The sequence below is a fragment of the Sapajus apella genome, unplaced genomic scaffold (assembly GCF_009761245.1).
Source record: "Sapajus apella isolate SASKATOON/1434 unplaced genomic scaffold, GSC_monkey_1.0 scaffold25, whole genome shotgun sequence".
NCBI lineage: Eukaryota > Metazoa > Chordata > Mammalia > Primates > Cebidae > Sapajus > Sapajus apella.
This window is the reverse complement of record NW_022436965.1, coordinates 20,053,015-20,071,195: the sequence shown is the minus strand read 5'-3', so window position 1 is coordinate 20,071,195 and position 18,181 is coordinate 20,053,015. Positions and strand designations below refer to the sequence as shown.

The 18,181-nt window shown below is 40.5% G+C and overlaps 1 protein-coding gene across 2 annotated transcripts in view; it reads right to left on the bottom strand.

Annotated features, from left to right (window-relative positions):
* SELP (selectin P) overlaps positions 1-17,379 on the bottom strand; it is a 44,027-nt gene extending 26,648 nt beyond the window's left edge. For both annotated transcript variants that reach the window (XM_032291439.1, XM_032291440.1), the window contains exons 1-6: positions 17,274-17,379; positions 7,108-7,198; positions 5,021-5,407; positions 1,580-1,687; positions 773-958; positions 62-247 (exon numbers count right to left, since the gene is read on the bottom strand). In XM_032291439.1, coding sequence (XP_032147330.1) covers positions 62-247; positions 773-958; positions 1,580-1,687; positions 5,021-5,407; positions 7,108-7,198; positions 17,274-17,276 — 961 coding nt within the window. In that variant the 5' untranslated portion in view covers positions 17,277-17,379. The remainder of the gene's footprint in view (positions 1-61; positions 248-772; positions 959-1,579; positions 1,688-5,020; positions 5,408-7,107; positions 7,199-17,273) is intronic.
* Between the last annotated feature and the right edge of the window lie 802 nt (positions 17,380-18,181).

The following is an 18,181-nucleotide window of genomic DNA, read 5'->3' as shown; positions in this document are numbered from 1 at the left end:
TATGTGCTAAGTGAGGACTGGATACAATGGATATTATATATCTCAACTACCTGAAACTCACCTTTACACATTGGGGGTGGGGCTGTCCATACCCCCGAGGCTGTGCATTGCACCACTTCTGGTCCAACTAATGCAAATCCCTCTTCACAACCAAAGCTGCAGCTAGACTGATGCTGGAATTCTTTTGCAGAATGAAGGCAGGTCATGTTTCCTCGTTCAGGAACCTTCAGGGGTGGACACTGGACAGCTAAAAACAACCACAGAATAATAGTGTGAGTCCTTGGACAACTTTTGTCCAGCACTTTGGAAGCCTTCAAATGCTACAGCAGTAACACCTTCCCAAAGTGCCAGGCAGGGTGATGCACTAGAATGGTTAAATAGTATTTTCAATAGCTGTTTGGAAAGATCCAAACACCCTCATTTTTCATTTAGAGAAGTTAGGTAAAATGATCAAATTCATAATACTTAACCTCTAAGTCCTCATCATTGTACTCTGTTTACTTTATAATTAATAAAGGAAAAGGGGGTCCCTTTGTAATGTTTTTGCCTGCGAATCAACAATTAAATTGACTAAGTCACTGTCCTCATAACAGTCCCATGAAAATTGAGATTAGCATTACTCTGGTTGACAGTTAACAGGGAAAACCAGAATTTTCCATCTAACATAATGGACATTATTTCTCACATTTTTAAATAGAGAACGCTCATTCCATCCTCCTCTCCCTGAAAATTATAGTTGTCAGTGAGGATGAAAAGAATAAGGTCTACATACCTAAGCACTGGGGGGGCTTATTTGTCCATGTTCCGGAAGCCAAGCATTCCAGCTTGCTGGGCCCATTTACTTGGTACCCTTCTGTGCAGTGGAAGCTGCACTGTGAGTTAAAAGAGAAGTTTCCCAGAGGGTGGCTGCAGTTCATGAGCACGTGTTGAGGGAGCTCAGGTTCTCCACACTCTCTCACTGCAGGAGACAAAATAGTGATTTTTATTTTCAGTGTAAAATTAACAGCAATGTCAGGTTTGCTGAAAGCTGTAACTATTTTTGTAACCCTCTGAACTCTAATTTTCTTTTTTTTTATAAGATGGGGTTTCACCATGATGGCCAGGCTGGTCTTGAACTCCTGACCTCAGGTGATCCACCCACCTTGGCCTCCCAAAGTGCTAGGATTACAGACATGAGCCACCACACCCGTCCTGAACTCTAATTTTCTAAACATCTAACCCAAGCTGTTCATCTCTATTTGGTCTCTTTGTATTGGCAGCATCTTGGGAAATACTCATTCTTTCACAAGCTTTTATTTCAAACAAGTAAAATTAGGATGAAAGTGTTCTGTTGGTTTCGCTTCCTTTTCCTCTTCCTTTCCCTTTTCTTTTTTGAAATGTATGAGTCATGTTTTCTCCCAAGAATAAAATGTTTTAACCTAGAGTATGTGTCTAGGGACACTGACTGGAAGAGACAGATGTTGGGGAGGTGGGGGTTGCTATCCTATTCTCGCTGGAGAGCCTTCAATATGATTTATTTACTTCTTGGCATCATCTCTAGCATAAAACCAAAATAATATCAACAAAATAGAAGCCTCACCATATTCACATTCTGGCCCATAGAATCCAGGGTAACAGGAGCAGGTGTAGTTCCCTATGGTCTCGATGCACTCTCCCTGTTTGCTGCAGGACATGTCCTGGCAGGAAGCTGCATAGATATGGAGGATCAGAGTCATGGACATTCACAGATGTGAAGAAAGGCTGAATTCTCATTTGACCACAGACTCATCCCCTCTCCTGTAGGACTGAGCTAGCCAGACAAACACAGAACCACAGTGTCTTCTAGAAAGCCAACCTGTTCCCTGTGAAAAGCATTGTAGGGGCCAGCTGGAGTATTACATGGCTCCCATTTCATACAGCGTTTAGTGTTTCCTAAGGAGGATATTGCTGTGTGTGGACACAGAGGGACAAATGGAGCCAACAGATGCGTGGACAGAGAAACGCTGTGTGGTACAAAATAGGTTGTGGTTTTTAAAACAAGCATTATTTTATTATGGAAACTCCAGTGTCACACATTACAACATGGAGGAGGGAACCAGACATGGGGCATGGAGGCACACAGGTATGATCTGAATCCTGGCTCTGCTGCCTGCTTGCAGCGAATTTGACTGTGGTCAAATGAGAAATAACCTTAGGCAAGTTAATTCTCTGAGCTCAGCTTGTCCAGTGTTAGGACCCAAACCTTTCACCTTTCACTGGCTTCAAATCTATGGCCAGAATCATACAGTGGAGAAGCAGGGAGCCAAATGAGATGTTTAAGACCTACTCATGGTAAAAGGACGAACAATTTGATGAGGTGATGTTTCACGAGTCTAAATACACCAGACCAAGATAATGCCGACCATGGCTGACCTGCTACCTCCTCCTCACCAAGACAGCACCACTCTGGTGATAAAATAGAGAAGGGCCAGGGTGTCCTTCCTGCAAGAAAGTATTTGAGGGTATACACGCTTGGCAAGAATTAGTATTACAATTGATACTTTGAAAGCACTGAGAATGTTTTTGTTAATGAGGTCACTGTTGGGGGCAAGGTCTGTGGTTGAACTGTTTTCTGGTAGTTATTTCCTCTGCCTTACGCCCTGTCCACATGCTGGTTCACTTGGAAGTATATTACAAAAGGATATCCATATGTCATGTAAATATGCTGTGCTAGATTATCTCGATGTTTCCTCTCAATTCTGATATACCGAAATTCTATAAACTATGCAAGGTTCTGTAGGAAGAAGTTCCTGTGGCAGCCAGTAAATTTGGTGAAGCTGTGCAGAGACACTGGGAAGGGTTCAAATAAAGAGAAGATGTAGTAGGCAATAGCAGCTACAGAGATACAGGTTTGGTCCATATCCTGTTCACCTTGCTCCCTGACCTTAACCCCACCAATACCTTAATGCCTTATGGTAGCAACACCTGCCTGCTCTATGTTCTTGGAGAATACAAATGTTTCCCCAATTATAGCTTCCTTGGGATCTCAGAACTCTAGGGAAAAAGGAGACAATGTTCTTCATTCTATCCCATTTCAGGGTTTCCTGAATAGACAGTTTAGCAATTTGTCGGTTCCTTTGGATCTCCAAGGAGAAGATGGTTTATTCATGATGACTCAATGAATAAATCTTTTTTGATAGCCTGTTCTGAGGTCTAATAAATCCTGAAATGTGGACAATTATTCAACAATCAAACTTAATTTCTTACTACCGTATACATATCTATTTCACATCTCCCACGGATAATTGATGCTTCTCTATATCCTTTACATCTTAGATGGCAAAATGACAATCAACGGTAGTGGCTGCCTAGAGTACTAGGTTGGTGGAGATAAAACCCATCTGTGTTCAGGTAAAGTTGTATTACTTAGTGATGTCTACCATTATTGTGGGGTAGAGGAGCAGCATCCTTTATGACAGTAATTTTCAATCTCTTTTCTATCTTTCAATTTTTTTGGTAAGATTATTGAGGAAGACTGTCTGGCGGAAATGTGTCTTGAAGGTTGGGTGAGAAGGGGAAGTAGTGACATATTGAAACAACTAGTGGCAGTCAAGGTAATCTGATAAGAGATCATTCTAGGGAGGCATAGCCCAGAAAGGGTAGAGAGCTGACTGCAAGAGCAGTAGGATAAGCTAATATCCTGATAATGTCCATCCTGGTCCATGAATATATGGTTATTTATTTATTTATTTATTTATAAATGCATTATATAAAATGATCTGATTATATGACATTCCATGCATGGATATGTTTTCCCTCAGCTAGGGTGCTTGGGGAGAAGAGGGAAAATGTAGAAGCCTTACTTTACGCTATGTATTCTGTACCATCCATGTACTGTTGAGGGCTGCTTCTGAGGGAGAGGTATTTAAAATCTAAAGAATTCAGAATATGTATGGCAGATGATTTATCAAAGAAGTTTCAGAGTACTTAGAACCTTCCTGCCCAGAGTAGTCCATACCATCCTTAGGCACAGTGTTCATGTGCTGTGAAGGACAGGACAGGCCCCTCTACACAGGGAAGCAACATCAGAAACAAGGAATCAGCTCTGACACTAGGCTCATGGCTAGGGGAAGACCAAGCTTTCGTGAATGTCTACTTACTCTGGAACTGGGAAAGTTGAGAATTAAAATACACTCAAAGTATTTCACCTTCAATTACTTCTTCCCATTTCCTGCCCACCCCCCACCACTACTCTCCCAACAAAGTTCCGTGGATCTAAAGATATATTGTTGTTGAAGAGAAACTAAAGCATTTACAATCCTTAGCTATAGTCTCAAATTGTCTCATAAAAATATAGAGCAAAGAATATGGTAGTTTATATGTCTAAAAAACAAACTTTGGAATCAACATGAATTTGAAACTGGCTCCACCATCAACTAGCTTAGAACCTTGGGCAGCTTACAAATAGCTCTGAGCCTTTCCCTTATCAGCAAAATAAGAGCAACGGAAAAGCCTGATTGATGGAGTTGTCATGAGGGCTAAAGGTGACTAATATTAAATGAACAAGTGGCACATGAACTAAATAAACTAATAACACAATGCCTAGAGCATATTGACATTCCGTAGGTATTAGTCACAGCTGTGTCACCTAGGGGCAGGGCTAAATTTTCTTCCAGTTTATACTCTCTGTTATACAAAGCACAGGGGTGAACAAAAGCTTTAGACCTAAAATTTGGGAGACTGGTTTCTGGTCCTCACTTTGCTTCTGTCCTGCTCCACGGCCTTGAGAAACAAACCTCGTGAGTGTCCTTTTCATCAGTTGTAAGATGAGACAGGTGAGCTGGATGATATTAAAATTTCCCTCTAGTTTTAAGTAGCCAGTTTTCTCTAATTCTGATCTTATATTCTTCAAGGTGCTCAATAATGCTGATTGACTAACAGTTTACGCCTCGATTTCAGGTCCTGCGTTTGTACCTTTGTGTTGACTCGGTGGTTACATTAGCCAACCAGAGAAGATGTTTTCTTTTTAAACAGAAACATTTCAAAGTAGAGAAGGCCCTACCTGTATAACACAATGCGCGCTTTTTCTTCAAGCAATGCTCATCATTCCACTTGCCAGGGGCTGACGGACTCTTGATGTAGATCTCCACACAGTCCTCATTGTTCCTTTTGTTGTTAGGCTCATTAACAGCCCAGTTCTCAGCCTCGGCAGTGAGAGCCTTTTTGGTTCCCACCCAGGTCCATGTCTTATTGCTCTTTCGGATCCCAATCCAGTAATAGGAGCTGTAGTATGGTAGGACCTCATTGAGGTAAGCAATTTCATTTTGATTCTGGATGGCCACTAAGTCTGTGTAGCGATTCTGGCAATATTTACGGGAAATATTCCATGAATATGCTTTTGTGCTGTAATGATAAGTCCACGCTGCCACTTCTTTCTGGTTTGTTAGTTCTAGAGTAAAGGAGAGGGAGTGTCAGTTTAGCAACCCTTACCAAATGAGGTGATCCCAAGTATGCTTCTGCATAGTCAGATGAGCTTCCGACCAGAAGATGAATACACAAAACTGGACTAGTTTATATCTAATGTAGCTGTTTGAAGGAAAAGGGGTGGTTTCCACCTTTCAGTTAAAAGTATATATGAAGTCACAGGAAAATATCATCTTCTAAGTATCCTTGATGTTAAAGATTTGGAATCATAAGATATCAGAGTTGGGAGGTACCCTGGAAGTCATCTAATTCACTCCTCTTTTTTTTTTTTTTGGAATAAAAGGAGACATATTAAGTCATTTGCCCAAGCTCAGATTAAATGACATGTAAAATGTCTTAAGGGCAGGCTCTACCTCTTCACGTGGAAAATAATATGCTTTATGATCTGGAGCCTACCAGTTGATTCAGCCTCATTGCCCACCATATTTCAAAACAGAATTCATACTTCCTTGAATTTGCACATGCCCTTCCCACTGTCCGGGTTGTCCTCTCCTCTTATGTCTGGTAGACTTCACTCCCCCTATTCTCCATGGCATTCCCAGGTGGACCCTGTGTTCCTTCTTCCAGGCAGCACCTCATCCCTGCCTGCGTTGCCCTCATTGTCATGTATGGTAATGTCTGTTTCTTGGATACAGTCTACATCTGCCAGGTTGTAAATCTCTGATGGTGTTTTCTTTTTAGCTTTGGATCTTTAGCACAGAGCCTAGAGTTTAGCACTTAATAGGCCTTCAATTAATGCTTATTGAATGAGTGAAACACAGCAGGTTTCTGACAGAGCCAAGGTGGGAAATCAGATATCCTGATCTGCAATCTTATACTCATTCCATTTCTCTTGGCTATTTCTCTTTCATTAACCTCTACTTTCTCCATGTCTGCATACTCACTTATTAAGATAGGGCTCGGAACAGCCCTTCTCTACAAGTGTTTGCGATACCAAATGAAATAAAGAATGTGTCCTTCAAAAGTGTAAAGGTACTACGGCACTGCTGTCATAGCCTGTGGGAGTTCACCCGGGGCAGGAGAGGCCAGTTCCCACATGAAGAGGTGTACAAAGCAAGCAATCAGGCCTGGAAATGGGCTTCTTTCCTGTTTATTTAAAGGCTTGTTTCTACTCAACTCTCTCTTCTGCTGCCTGCATGAGGATTAGTCACACTTGTACCTCCCTTGCTGACATTTCCAGGGCATTGTTTTGCCTTAAAGACTTTATTCTGATACAGCCAGGGCTGCATTATGACTTTCATAGACTTTAGGCAACTTTGCCTATGTAGGCTTTTTCCTCCGTGCTAACATATTCAAAATTCTATTTTGCAACTGCACCGGTAAGAAGATGAATATAGCACTATATATTAAAACACTTTTTTTTTACTTCAAAGAAAATAATTATAAAAGAAATTCAAACATGTTTGTGGGTCCCTAAAAATTTTGTGGGTCTGTGTTTACTGTGCCTAATGGATAAATTGGTCCCGGATATATCATTTTAAGTTCTTTCCTATGCACTTTCTATCAATATTACGGTGTTGGGTACATTTTTCTTCCAGTAATCTGGACTTGGACAGTTTTCCCATGCCTCAAACCAACAGGTTACAGTCCTTAAAATTCTTGCACATAGCTCTGGGCTGTACCCTAATTACTTAGGGCTAAGTGAAAAGTTAGCATAAAGCTTACCAGAGATGAGGGCACTGAAGCAAAGGAGCTGGGCAATTCCAAAGACCACTCTCAGGGATCTCTGGTACAAGATGGCTTTTTGGCAGCTGGCCTGAAACAAGAAGAGAATACTTTCTTTTAGTATCCATATGCCACCAACGTGGCCAAAAATAATTCTAGTTAATAATCATTTGGTTGAAGTACAACTGTGCCAATTTTCACTGGACGGGTGGTTCAAGCCCTCTGGTTCCTTCTTGCTTCTCATTGCCCTGCTTCTAAGTTCTACCCTGGATGAACACTCTAGCAAGGCTGGAGACAGAGTTCATTTCTTCATTCATTCAACAAATATTTGTTGAGTACTTTGCACCACCAATATTTTTATTTGAAGATACATTTTAATGTGTATGGAAGAAAGCTAAACACATTAATATGGCTGTCATTATTATTATAAAACAGTATCTTTTTAAGAAGTGGTATGTCATACCCAAGAATAGTAGGAAGTCACATGACAACTTCCTGACCCACATAAATGTTGTCTAACCTATATTTGGAGGTACAGAGCGTCAACTAATTGTGTTATGCTATGCCATCTATTTTGTATTATTGATCTATGTTTTATCTTCTTGCTTTTTCATTTCTACATACATCTACAATACTGTTCAATGTTTAATATACATGTGTATATATTTAATATTTCTTGAGATATGCAGTAAACTTATTCCCCTTGGATCTATAGTAACTATTGTTTCTCATGAACCCTCTTCTGTTGGGATTTCATCAAATCTATGAACGTTTTAAAAGTGTTTTTGGGGCCAGGCGCTGTGGCTCACACCTCTAATCCCAGCACTTTGGGAGGCTGAAGCAGGCAGATCACGAGGTCAGGAGTTTGAGACCAACCTGGCCAACATAATGAAGCCCTGTCTCTACTAAAAATAGAAATAAAAATAATTAGCTGGGTGTGGTGGTGCATGCCTGTAGTCCCAACTATTTGAGAGGCTGAGGCAAGAGAATCACTTGAACCCAAGAGGCAGAGGTTGCAGTGAATGGAGATGGCACCACTGCACTCCAGCCTGGGCAACAGTGCGAGACTCTGTCTCAAAAAAAAAAAAAATGTTTTTGGATAACTAAGTTCTAGTGATGCTCATCTTGTCCAACTTCTTCATGTTGTACATGAAAATACTGAAGCTTGGAGCATCTAATTAACATATTCAGAATGACAGTAGCAGAGCTTGACTTTGAAATAAGAGCTCTTTCCACTTTATCTTTTTTTTTTCTTCTTACATTCATTAACCTCCAGGCTTCTAAATCCGTGCTGCATTGCTGTTGTGGATGATAGAGCATGCGACATCACCAAGCCTAGCTGCTACATCAGCTCCCCTCCAAAGCCACTCCAACATTACCACCAACATAAAAACAGTGCATCTGCTATGCATTTGTAGCTTTGTCACTATTCTAGCCAGACTGCTACTGAAAACCTCTCCTGTATAGAAATTACAGATTTCCACAGACCAAAATGTGGCAATCTGGTGTGGGGTTATGTGTGTGTTTGTATGTCATGCCCCAGGATGGATGATGTAGGGTGCATGGGATGGTGCGGAGTTGTGTGTGGGTTTGTGTGTCACACCCCAGTGATGTAGGGTACATGGAACAGTGTGGGGTTGTGTATGTTCATGTGTCACATCGTGGTGATGGACGATGTAGGGTACATGGGATGGTGTGGAGAGATGTGTGTGTGTGTGTGTGTGTGTGTGTGTGTGTGTGTGTGTGAGATGACCCAGTGATGGATGGTGTAGGGTGCATGGGACAGTGTGGAGTTGTGTATGTGTGTGTCACACCCCACTGATGGATGATGTAGGGTACATGGGATGGTGTGGGGTTGTGTATGTTCATGTGTCACATCCTGGTAATGGACGATGCAGGGTGCATGGGACGGTGTGGAGTTGTGTGTGTGTTCTTTTGTCATGCCCCAATGATGGATGATGTAGAGTTCATGGGACGGTATGGAGGGGTGTGTGTGTGTATGTGTCATGCCCCAGTGACGGATGATGTAGGGTGCATGGGATGGTGTGGGGTTGTGTGTGTGTTCATATGCCACATCCCAGTGACGGATGATGTATGGTGCAAGGGATGGTATGGAGTGTGTGTGTGCATGTGTTCATGCACTATTGACTACAGCCTGACCAGATACCAGGGAGAACTGAGCTCAAACCAGTTGATGTGTCCCAGAGAGTGGAGTTATCTTTTAAGCCTAGAACTTTTCATCTAGGAGCTTCTGAATATTGGCTATGATAAGTAGGTATATTTTGTGTTTTTATAAGCTGTTAATCTCTTCAGGACCTATGATTAAACACTGAGACTATCATAACGTTATGATTTATGGTGCTGTTTATTTGCACAGGAAGTAGAGCGATAGATGATCCCTTAGTGCGAACTTAATGCCTCCACTTTCTCTGAGTTGTGTTGTTTCTCTTGTGTTGTGTCACAAGCTGTTCTTACTACCACATTTCAAAATGCGCTGTTCCAAATGCTGAAGCAAAAATCTTCAACCCAGGATAAGGCTGACTTCCGAAGGGACTCACAATCAAAGAGAGTGTTAATTAAATCTATATTCAGATTCTCAACTTTCACATATATACTTTCCTAAAAACATTCTGCCTAAAATACACCTTTCTCCCACTTTACAAGAAAAAAATTATACCTTTCACTAATCTCTTATTTATTCTAGGGCTTTGCCCTGGATATAAATACATTCATATGACAGATGATTCAAAATATTGGTATAGGTATTAAGAATTGAATGCTTTAAATGATATTGCAAGAAATCCTTTTTCAAGCCTGGTGATTTCCACTTATTTCCTTTCATCAGCTTTGAGGGAGCATCAGATTGTCAGCTTTGACTAAATTTTGATAGTAAATCACTATATAATTCAGGGCATATAACTTGGAAGGACTTCAAGGAATTGAGACATGGCTATAATAAAACTTCTAATTCAATTTACTGTACTTATTCATATGAATGAAGTTTCTCCATGTTTAAATCCTTGAAAATGAAATATAGGAATAATGTTGATGCTGAACATGTCTAATTTTGTTGATAAATAATATTCATTCATGGATACATGAACAAATAGGGAAAAAGCTCTTCCTGTCTTAGAGATGATTTTTCGATAGCAATTTAAATATAAAGGTTTAAGTTACTTATCAGAACTCACAGTATATTCATCTTAGTTTATTTAAGTGTGTACTAAAAGTAGTTGTCAGGCTAACTCAATCAGAAAGAAAAATATTTTAACACATAGACACTTATGGTTTTAGAAAATTAAAATTTTATATTACATTTTTATTTTGCAAAGAAGTATAATAATCAAGAAAATACTTTAAGCTTAAAATGTATTGTCTTAGGTCAAAATACTATAGAAGTAGGGTAGAAATAAGTATTAAAGGAGAGAAAGTGAATAATATAAAATTTACTATTATTAAGAGCTTGCTTGTGGTCTTTTAAGTGATGAGGATTGCAGATGATGCTAGTACTTTATTCCCTTGGAAAAACGTGAAGAAATTATGTAACAATTTTATTTTTAAAGCCTAATTTTTGTAATACATTAGAAAATCCAATCTTTTGCTTTTAAAATTTAGGATAAAAAAATTTTAGCTTTCCATTTCAAAAGATGTAAGAAGTAGCAAAGTGTTCCAGAATATTTTTGGAGTTATAGGAACAAAAATATTGCTGCTGAAGAGCACAACTATGTAGCCTTCATAAAGGAACCCCAATCCTTGCCTTTGAACCTGTGCTCTATTTCTAGTCAGGCAGATTGGAGGAGGAATGCGGCGATTTGAAATTTAATGGTACTTTTCCTGTGGAAGTGGTTTTCTCCCTGCACAGAGTATCTCTAGGGGTTTTCTGGCGTTGGGCCCAGCTCACAAGGGTGTGTGGGGGAGTGAGTAGGTGAGGCTCTGGCCTCCCATCACAGTGGTCAACTCTACCCACTGTTTCCCATTTTGACTTGTTTGTTTAAACTTTTAAATAAGATTTGGCTTAAACGAAGTTTCCAAAAAGAGATGTTTTCCATTTTAACCTGTTTGTTTATTTAAACTTTTAAATAAGATTTCTTTTAAGGAAAATTTCCTCACCAACTCTACCACACGAGACAAGACAGACAAAGTGAGAGAGCACGAGGTAACTGGTTTTAAACACTTTAAGGTTTTAGAGGACTGGTACAGTGCTTTTGATGACGGCATATAACATCTAACGAAAATGCAAGTCAATGTGCATCCCTGCTTTAAGCTGACATACTTTTCTGTTTCTTTTCATCACCAAATACCAAGAGTCACCTCTTACACGTTATTTAAGAGCAGTAGGAGACCGTAAAGGTCACTTCCAAGCCAACTCAGCATTTATCTGGCGTTCTGCAGTAGGTCTTTCAGACCGTGAATGCCTAAGATGGGGCAGCCACCACTCCCCACCACGGAGACTCAATGGGTATAAATGATTTGCCCAAGCTTGCTCACCTGAATGTGCATAGAGTTAACCCGGTAATTCTTATTCTTCCAGGGCTTATGAATTTTGAAAATCTGATAGAAGCCATGGTCAGACTTCTTCAAAACAAATGCATACTTGCAATATTTTAGATAATCTCAGACGGTTCATGACCTACTAAGTCTGTCCATGTTTAATGGAGCCCAAGTTCAAATCTCTGTGTTAACTGTAAGAATTTTATGTGGAGGTATGGAGAATGGATGATGCTTTAAAAATCTTCTTTAAGTAACAATTTTCCTCTGAAACCTGCTTGGGGTGGGCAAGCCTCATACCTGCTCCTATTCTGCATTATAGTCTTCAAGGTGCTGCTGGATGTAGGATGCTAAAGAGCTAAGGACTCTGTCCTGTGTTACTAAGCAAGTTAAGTGCTAAAACAAGAGGAAATTTATTCCTCTCTAGAAGCATGCACACGCTCTGCTGGTCTTTAGTGTTCTCTGCAAGCCTGGTTCAACTGGAACTTTCTGGGAAGGAGTCCGAGACTAGGTCATTAGAACAACATCCTGTGCCTGTGTAAGCCTTCAGTAAGCACCATGATTTTCTTTAATTTTACTTTTTAAAGAAGTAGGCTGTGTCCAGTGGCTCATGCCTGTAATCCCAGAGCTTTGGGAGGCCGAGGTGGACAGATTATTTGAGGTCAGGAGTTCGAGACCAGCCTGGCCAATGTGGTAAAACCTTGTCCCTACTTAAAATACAACAATTAGCCAGATATGGTGGTGTATGTCTGCAGACCCAGCTACTTGGGAGGCTGAGGCAGGAGAATTGCTTGAACCCAGGAGGCGGAGGTTGCAGTGAGCCGAGATTGCACCACTGTACTCCAGCCTGAGTGACAGAGTAAGACTGTTTCTCAAAAGAAATTAAAAAACAAACATAAAAATTAATAATGATTGCAGGGTGAAGAGAGAATCAGAGAGAAAGTGGAAGGAGCAAATGTATTGCCTTGACCTAACTTTTCGCAGAAGGAGGTACCAGAGGCTAGTAGGTGTCCCATGGCTTGCCATGTTCCAGGTGGCTTACAAAGTTAGCAAGAATAGTGCCACAGCAAGGCGATCCTGTTCTCCTTGCCTCCATTGTAGACCACAGCTTTGTGCTTTTAGAAAGGCAGAATCAATGTCCCTCCCTTGACCCTTTGTCCTCCTGCCCACATCTGCCCGATTTCTCTCCTTCCTCTATAGCTAAACTTTCTTAACTTCCTTGCCTCCCTTTTACTCTCCAGCTCACTGCCCCACACCCTATCAAAGTGTTCCTGCAAACTTCTTTGCTGACGTCCTTATTACCAAACCAAATGAAGACTTTCCATCCTTATCTTCCTTGACCTTTCTGTAGCGGTAAATACCACTGACTACTTCTTTTTGCCTAAAATGCTTCCCTTAGCTCTTCTGTTGTTCTTATGCTCTAATGTTTGAGAAACTTTCTGAGTCTTCCTCTGAATCTACCTCAATCCTCTGCCTTCCCTTGCAGAGGTAAGTGTTTCTCTAGGTTCCCACCTCCATGACCCTATTCTCTTCTCATTCTTCCGCTTTACTGTGCTTCCTTATGGTCATCTGTTTCCAATGTCCTCTAATCAGCATCTCCATTTCTGAGTATTCTCTTGAGCAGGAGGTCCACAACTTAAATGCACAACAAACATGTGAGCATACAGCTGGAGGAAGCTATTGGCAGAAGCTTCTCAAGGTTGAGGACTATGACTTACTCAGGTCTAAATCCTCAGTCATGGATGGGCACATACTCAATGTTTAATAAACATTCTATGGATAAATGGATGAATGAATAATGGCAGAGGAATAACTGAAAGTAAGATAAAAAATATGCTACATAGGGAAATTTGGGGAAAATACATGATAATTATAACTGAGCACATTTTTACAGTAGTGATAATACCTAAGTGAACAAATAAATAAAATGGTGAAAACGAACACAATTCTAGTCCTCATAAAATGCACATCCTATTGGTAGAGATGACAATGAAACAAACACTGATAACTACACAACAGTACTAAACAAATAAACATGAAAAATATTAATAGAATATAGCCATAAGTGCTAGGTAGGGAATGAAACTTATGTGATAGAATGACTGTGCCACTGTCTTGGTCAGGAACACCAGGGAAGACCTCTTTAATGAGATAATGCTTCAGTGGAGAGAAGAATGACCACAAGAAACCAGCCAGTGAGAAGCAGGAAGAAGAGCATTAAAGGAAGAAGAAAAAGCCATTTCAAAGTCTTTAAAGTGGTAGCAAAGTGCAGTGTGTTCAAAGAACATGAAGACATTAGTGTGGCCAGAATGGAATGAGCAATGGAGAGAAAAATATGAGATGGGAGTAGTGACTGATCACGTCGGGCTTTGGGATCCAAAACAAGGGATGAGATTTTATTCTAAGTGCAATAATAAGCCAACAGAGGTGGAGTGTGGTGGCTCATGCCTGTAATCCCAGCACTTTGTGAGGCCAAGGCAGGCAGATCACTTGAGGTCGGGAGTTCAAGACCAGCCTGGCCAAAATGGCAAAACACCATTTCCACTAAAAATACAAAAATTAGTCAGGCGTGGTGGTGCATGCCTGTAATCCCAGCTACTCAGGAGGCTGAGACAGGAGAATTGCTTAAACAGAGGTTGCAGTAAGTTAAGATAGCATTACTGCACTCCAGCCTGTTGAAGATTGGGAGGTCCTAGAGGTTAATTGAAACGGTAGTTTGAGACCAGATCTTGCGGGTCACAAATACCAGTTGGCAGAAGGGATCTAATTGCAGGGTTTTGAACAGAAAAGCACCATGAACACATGCATTTAATGGTGGTATGATTTTTGTGTGGGGCTGGAAGGCAGGGTCTTGCTCTGTCACCCAGGCTGAAGTGCAGTAGCATGATCTCGGTTCACTGAAACCTCCACCTCCTGGGCTTAAGTGATCCTCTCACCTCAACCCCCTGAGTAGCTGGGACTACAGGCATGCACCACCACACCTGGCTAATTTTTTGTATAGATAAGTTCTCACTATATTGCCCAGGCTGGCCTGGAGCTCCTGGGCTCAAGTGATCCTCCTTCCTCCTTAGTTGGCTCCCAAAATGCTGAGAGATTTTGGTATGAAAGTGGTATGATTTTTTTTTTAATTAGAATCTGGAAGATTGAACTGCAAAAGAGGTTATTTCAATGGTCCCAGTGGGAGTTAAAGAGGAACTGGTTTGGTCTGGCATCAATGGGAATGCAAATGGGGGAGGTAAATATGAGAGTCATTGAGGATGCAGAACTATACAACTTGTTGGTAGCAAAGCCCAGGTGTTACCAGCTTTTACAGCTCATACATTAGTTCCCTTATGTTTCTGCATGGTGGTGGTGGTGATGGGGTGGGACAGATATTAGTAGCCCAGCTTAAGGGTGAGAAAGAAAATACAGTGAGAAAAGGGGTTGTCTCTAAGCCAAAGAGCAAATTACGAATGTAGACAGAAAGGACCCCGGGACAGCAACACTTAGAATCAAAGCGTACACTTAATTTAGACTATTAATTGCCATTATTTGGAGTGAAATACTAGCATTTAAAATAAAACACCATACTTAAATTTTTTTTTAATTTAAAAATGTCTGTTGGGTCAGAGATTAGTTATGTCTACAATAGAAAGGATTTGCTCTGTATTTGACTTCATAAAGTTTCTGATTTGCTTTTCAATCAAAGAGATTAGACACCTAGAAGACAATATACTGAATGCCATTTATAAAACCCCTGTGTGCCTACTCTCGAGGGTTAGGTCCAGTGTTTTTTCTAAGCACAGCTTTTTATGTAGTAAGTCATTTTGATTCTTGAGGATTTGATTAATAAGCTTCTAATTAAAGATCTCTGAAGATGCACATTCTAAGAGCTGGTGGCCACCCCAGGACAGTCTGAACTATTTTAGTTGCATTTTGAAAAACAAGTAATGAAGAGAAAGGACTGGAAACCACAGAGCTAAAATGGTTAAAAGGTATAAATGGAAGAAAATCCAGAGCTGCTCCTTAGCCTACTAAAACTTTTTTTTTTTTTTTTTTTTGAGATGAGTCTTGCTCTGTTGCCCAGGCTGGAGTGCAGCAGAACTTACACAGGTAATGTGAGGTTTCTGAATCTTTGGGGCCAAATGTGTTCAGAGGAAAGGGAAGAGGTCTTGTCTTTGAAATACCAAAAACAATTCCAGGGCTGGAGTCTTAGCACTTCATTGAAGAGCTTAAGCCTACTTTGATGGTACCAACTGAGGGGCTTCTAAACATAAAACCCAGAGGCAATAGAGAAGGGATCCACCCTAGGATCCACATGGAGGTCTGAGAACCTCCTGTGGTTGTCTCTAAAGGTTGGTGTTTATGTGGGTGTTTTCACTTTCATCTGGGAAAGACAGATTGTAACTTTCATCAGAATCTCAAAAAGCTCTATGATCCAAAAAGTTTATACCTTTGAAATAGAGGAGGATGCCAAGGAAAGTAGAAGGGAGAGAGGAAGAACTGCTCATTCATTTAAGTTGACCAGTTCAGAAGTATGACATGCAAAAAGATAAGACAAAAGTAGTCTATATCCTTATGTCATTGTGGTTCAAACTTAGGACAGGCCCAAACTCCTTCCTCTTCTCTTTATCATACTCTTATTCCTGTTTTTCCCAACACAGAAACCCACATTACAAGTATTGGAAAAGTGCGCTATAATAAAACAAAAAAGTAGGACAAATCAGGTCTAAGCAGTACTTTTTCTGGAGTCCTACAGAAAGGTACTCAAAAACAGAGAGCTTTCTGGTTCCTCCACAGCCACAGACTGCAGGATTTTGAACCCTGGGACTATATGGGGTACTCTTGAAAAGTTTGGGGAAAAATTAGAAGTAGTCTAACTGTGTGCATCTTATCTAGGATAACAGTGCTGAGTTCAAAATGCCTAGCTATCCTTGGATCTTCCCTGAATCCTAAACCCCACTATTTCTAAGAATTTTCTTTTTCTTGTAACAATAATGGCTAACATTTACTAATCACTGACTATTTGCTAGGCTCAGATCTGGATGCTTTTCAGCAAAATCTTATTCAATCCTCACAATGAAACTATAGAATATTATTACTATATCCATTTTATAGAAGAAGAAACTGAGTCATTTACAAGATTGAGACTTAGGGCAGAATTGGAAACTATGTGCATATTCCAGATCAGCCCCAGAAGATTCATAGGCTCACAGAAAGAATGGGGAAGGATGGGGATGAGAAACTGTTCAATCGCAAGCTTGACCCAGGGCACTTACCCAGTCTTCTATTTATCCCAGAGAGAAGTGCAATCTTGAAAAATGGGGTAACAGGTTCACCACGATCTATTCTCAGAGGACCCCTGTAAATTCTAGTAGGAGGAACTGCAGCTGTGGAGCCAGAGGACAGGACCCAGATCCCAACATCATGTAGCCTAACAGTGCACCCTAGATAAAACACTTAACCTCTGTAAGCCACAATGCTTTATTTGTAAAATGGAAATAGCAACTTCAACTCACAAGGAAGGGTCAAAGTGGACAGCAGGTTTAAAAGTACTCACAAAATCTAATATGCAATTCAACATAAAACTCCATGGCTATTGCTATTCCTTACTTTGTGAACCTTTACCTGTCTGACTTAGCCCCAAACCACTCCAACTCACTTCAACCACTTCCCATGCAGAGAAAAAGTAAACTCACCATCTCCTCTGTGACTCTGCTGGTTTTCTGCCTTCTGCCCAACCCAGACTTCTTATAGACTCACTGCCTCCCCTCAGTGTCAGGCTGTTTAGAAAAACAACTTCCTATTCATTTTCCAGAAATTCACCACAGCCCTTCCCATGAAGTTAGAATGTTGATAAGGCGAGAGTAACGTTGGCAGCTTAGAAATAGTGGTTGCCAAGAGGCAAGAGGTCACCCCCTTCCAAGGAAGATGATCTAGAAACAGGGGCAAAGTGAATCACTCCTGGACACCCCAGACTGAACAATGCGGGAACAGTACTCACACAAATGTTTCCTTTGATTATGATATAAGCCCCAATTTAAAGTCGTACATTTGGAAAACATGCTTTGTATTAATCATAATGTGATTTTCCAGTGTACATTTTCCAGTTATTGTGAAATGTCAGTGAATGTTTGCTATTCTAGCAGGCTTCTGAGGGAAAGGAGCAAAAATAGTAGAAAAAAAAATTAGATAGAAAAGGAAAAAAACACTAACGATTTTCTGGCACTTGGGGAAGTTTATCAGTAAGTTTCAAAATGACATATTTATTAAATAGACATAGGTCATTTGAAAGGAATTCTGTTTCTTATATCGGAAATCAAAAAAGGTATAAAAATACATACCTTTTTATTTTCTTCTTCCCATGGAGTAGATAGGACCAAAAAGCTGTTGGCTTAGTGATTAAGACTTGGGCTGTGCTGTTAAACTGCCTGAGACTCATCCTGGCTCCACCTCTAGCTATTCACTGGGCAAATTACTAAACTGTCTGTGCTTCTGTTTCCTCAACTGTGAAATAGAATAACAGAACTCACCTCACCAGGTTGTTGTAGGATTAAATGAGTTAATATGTAGAGAGTGCTTGAAATAACATTTGGCCCACAACAGA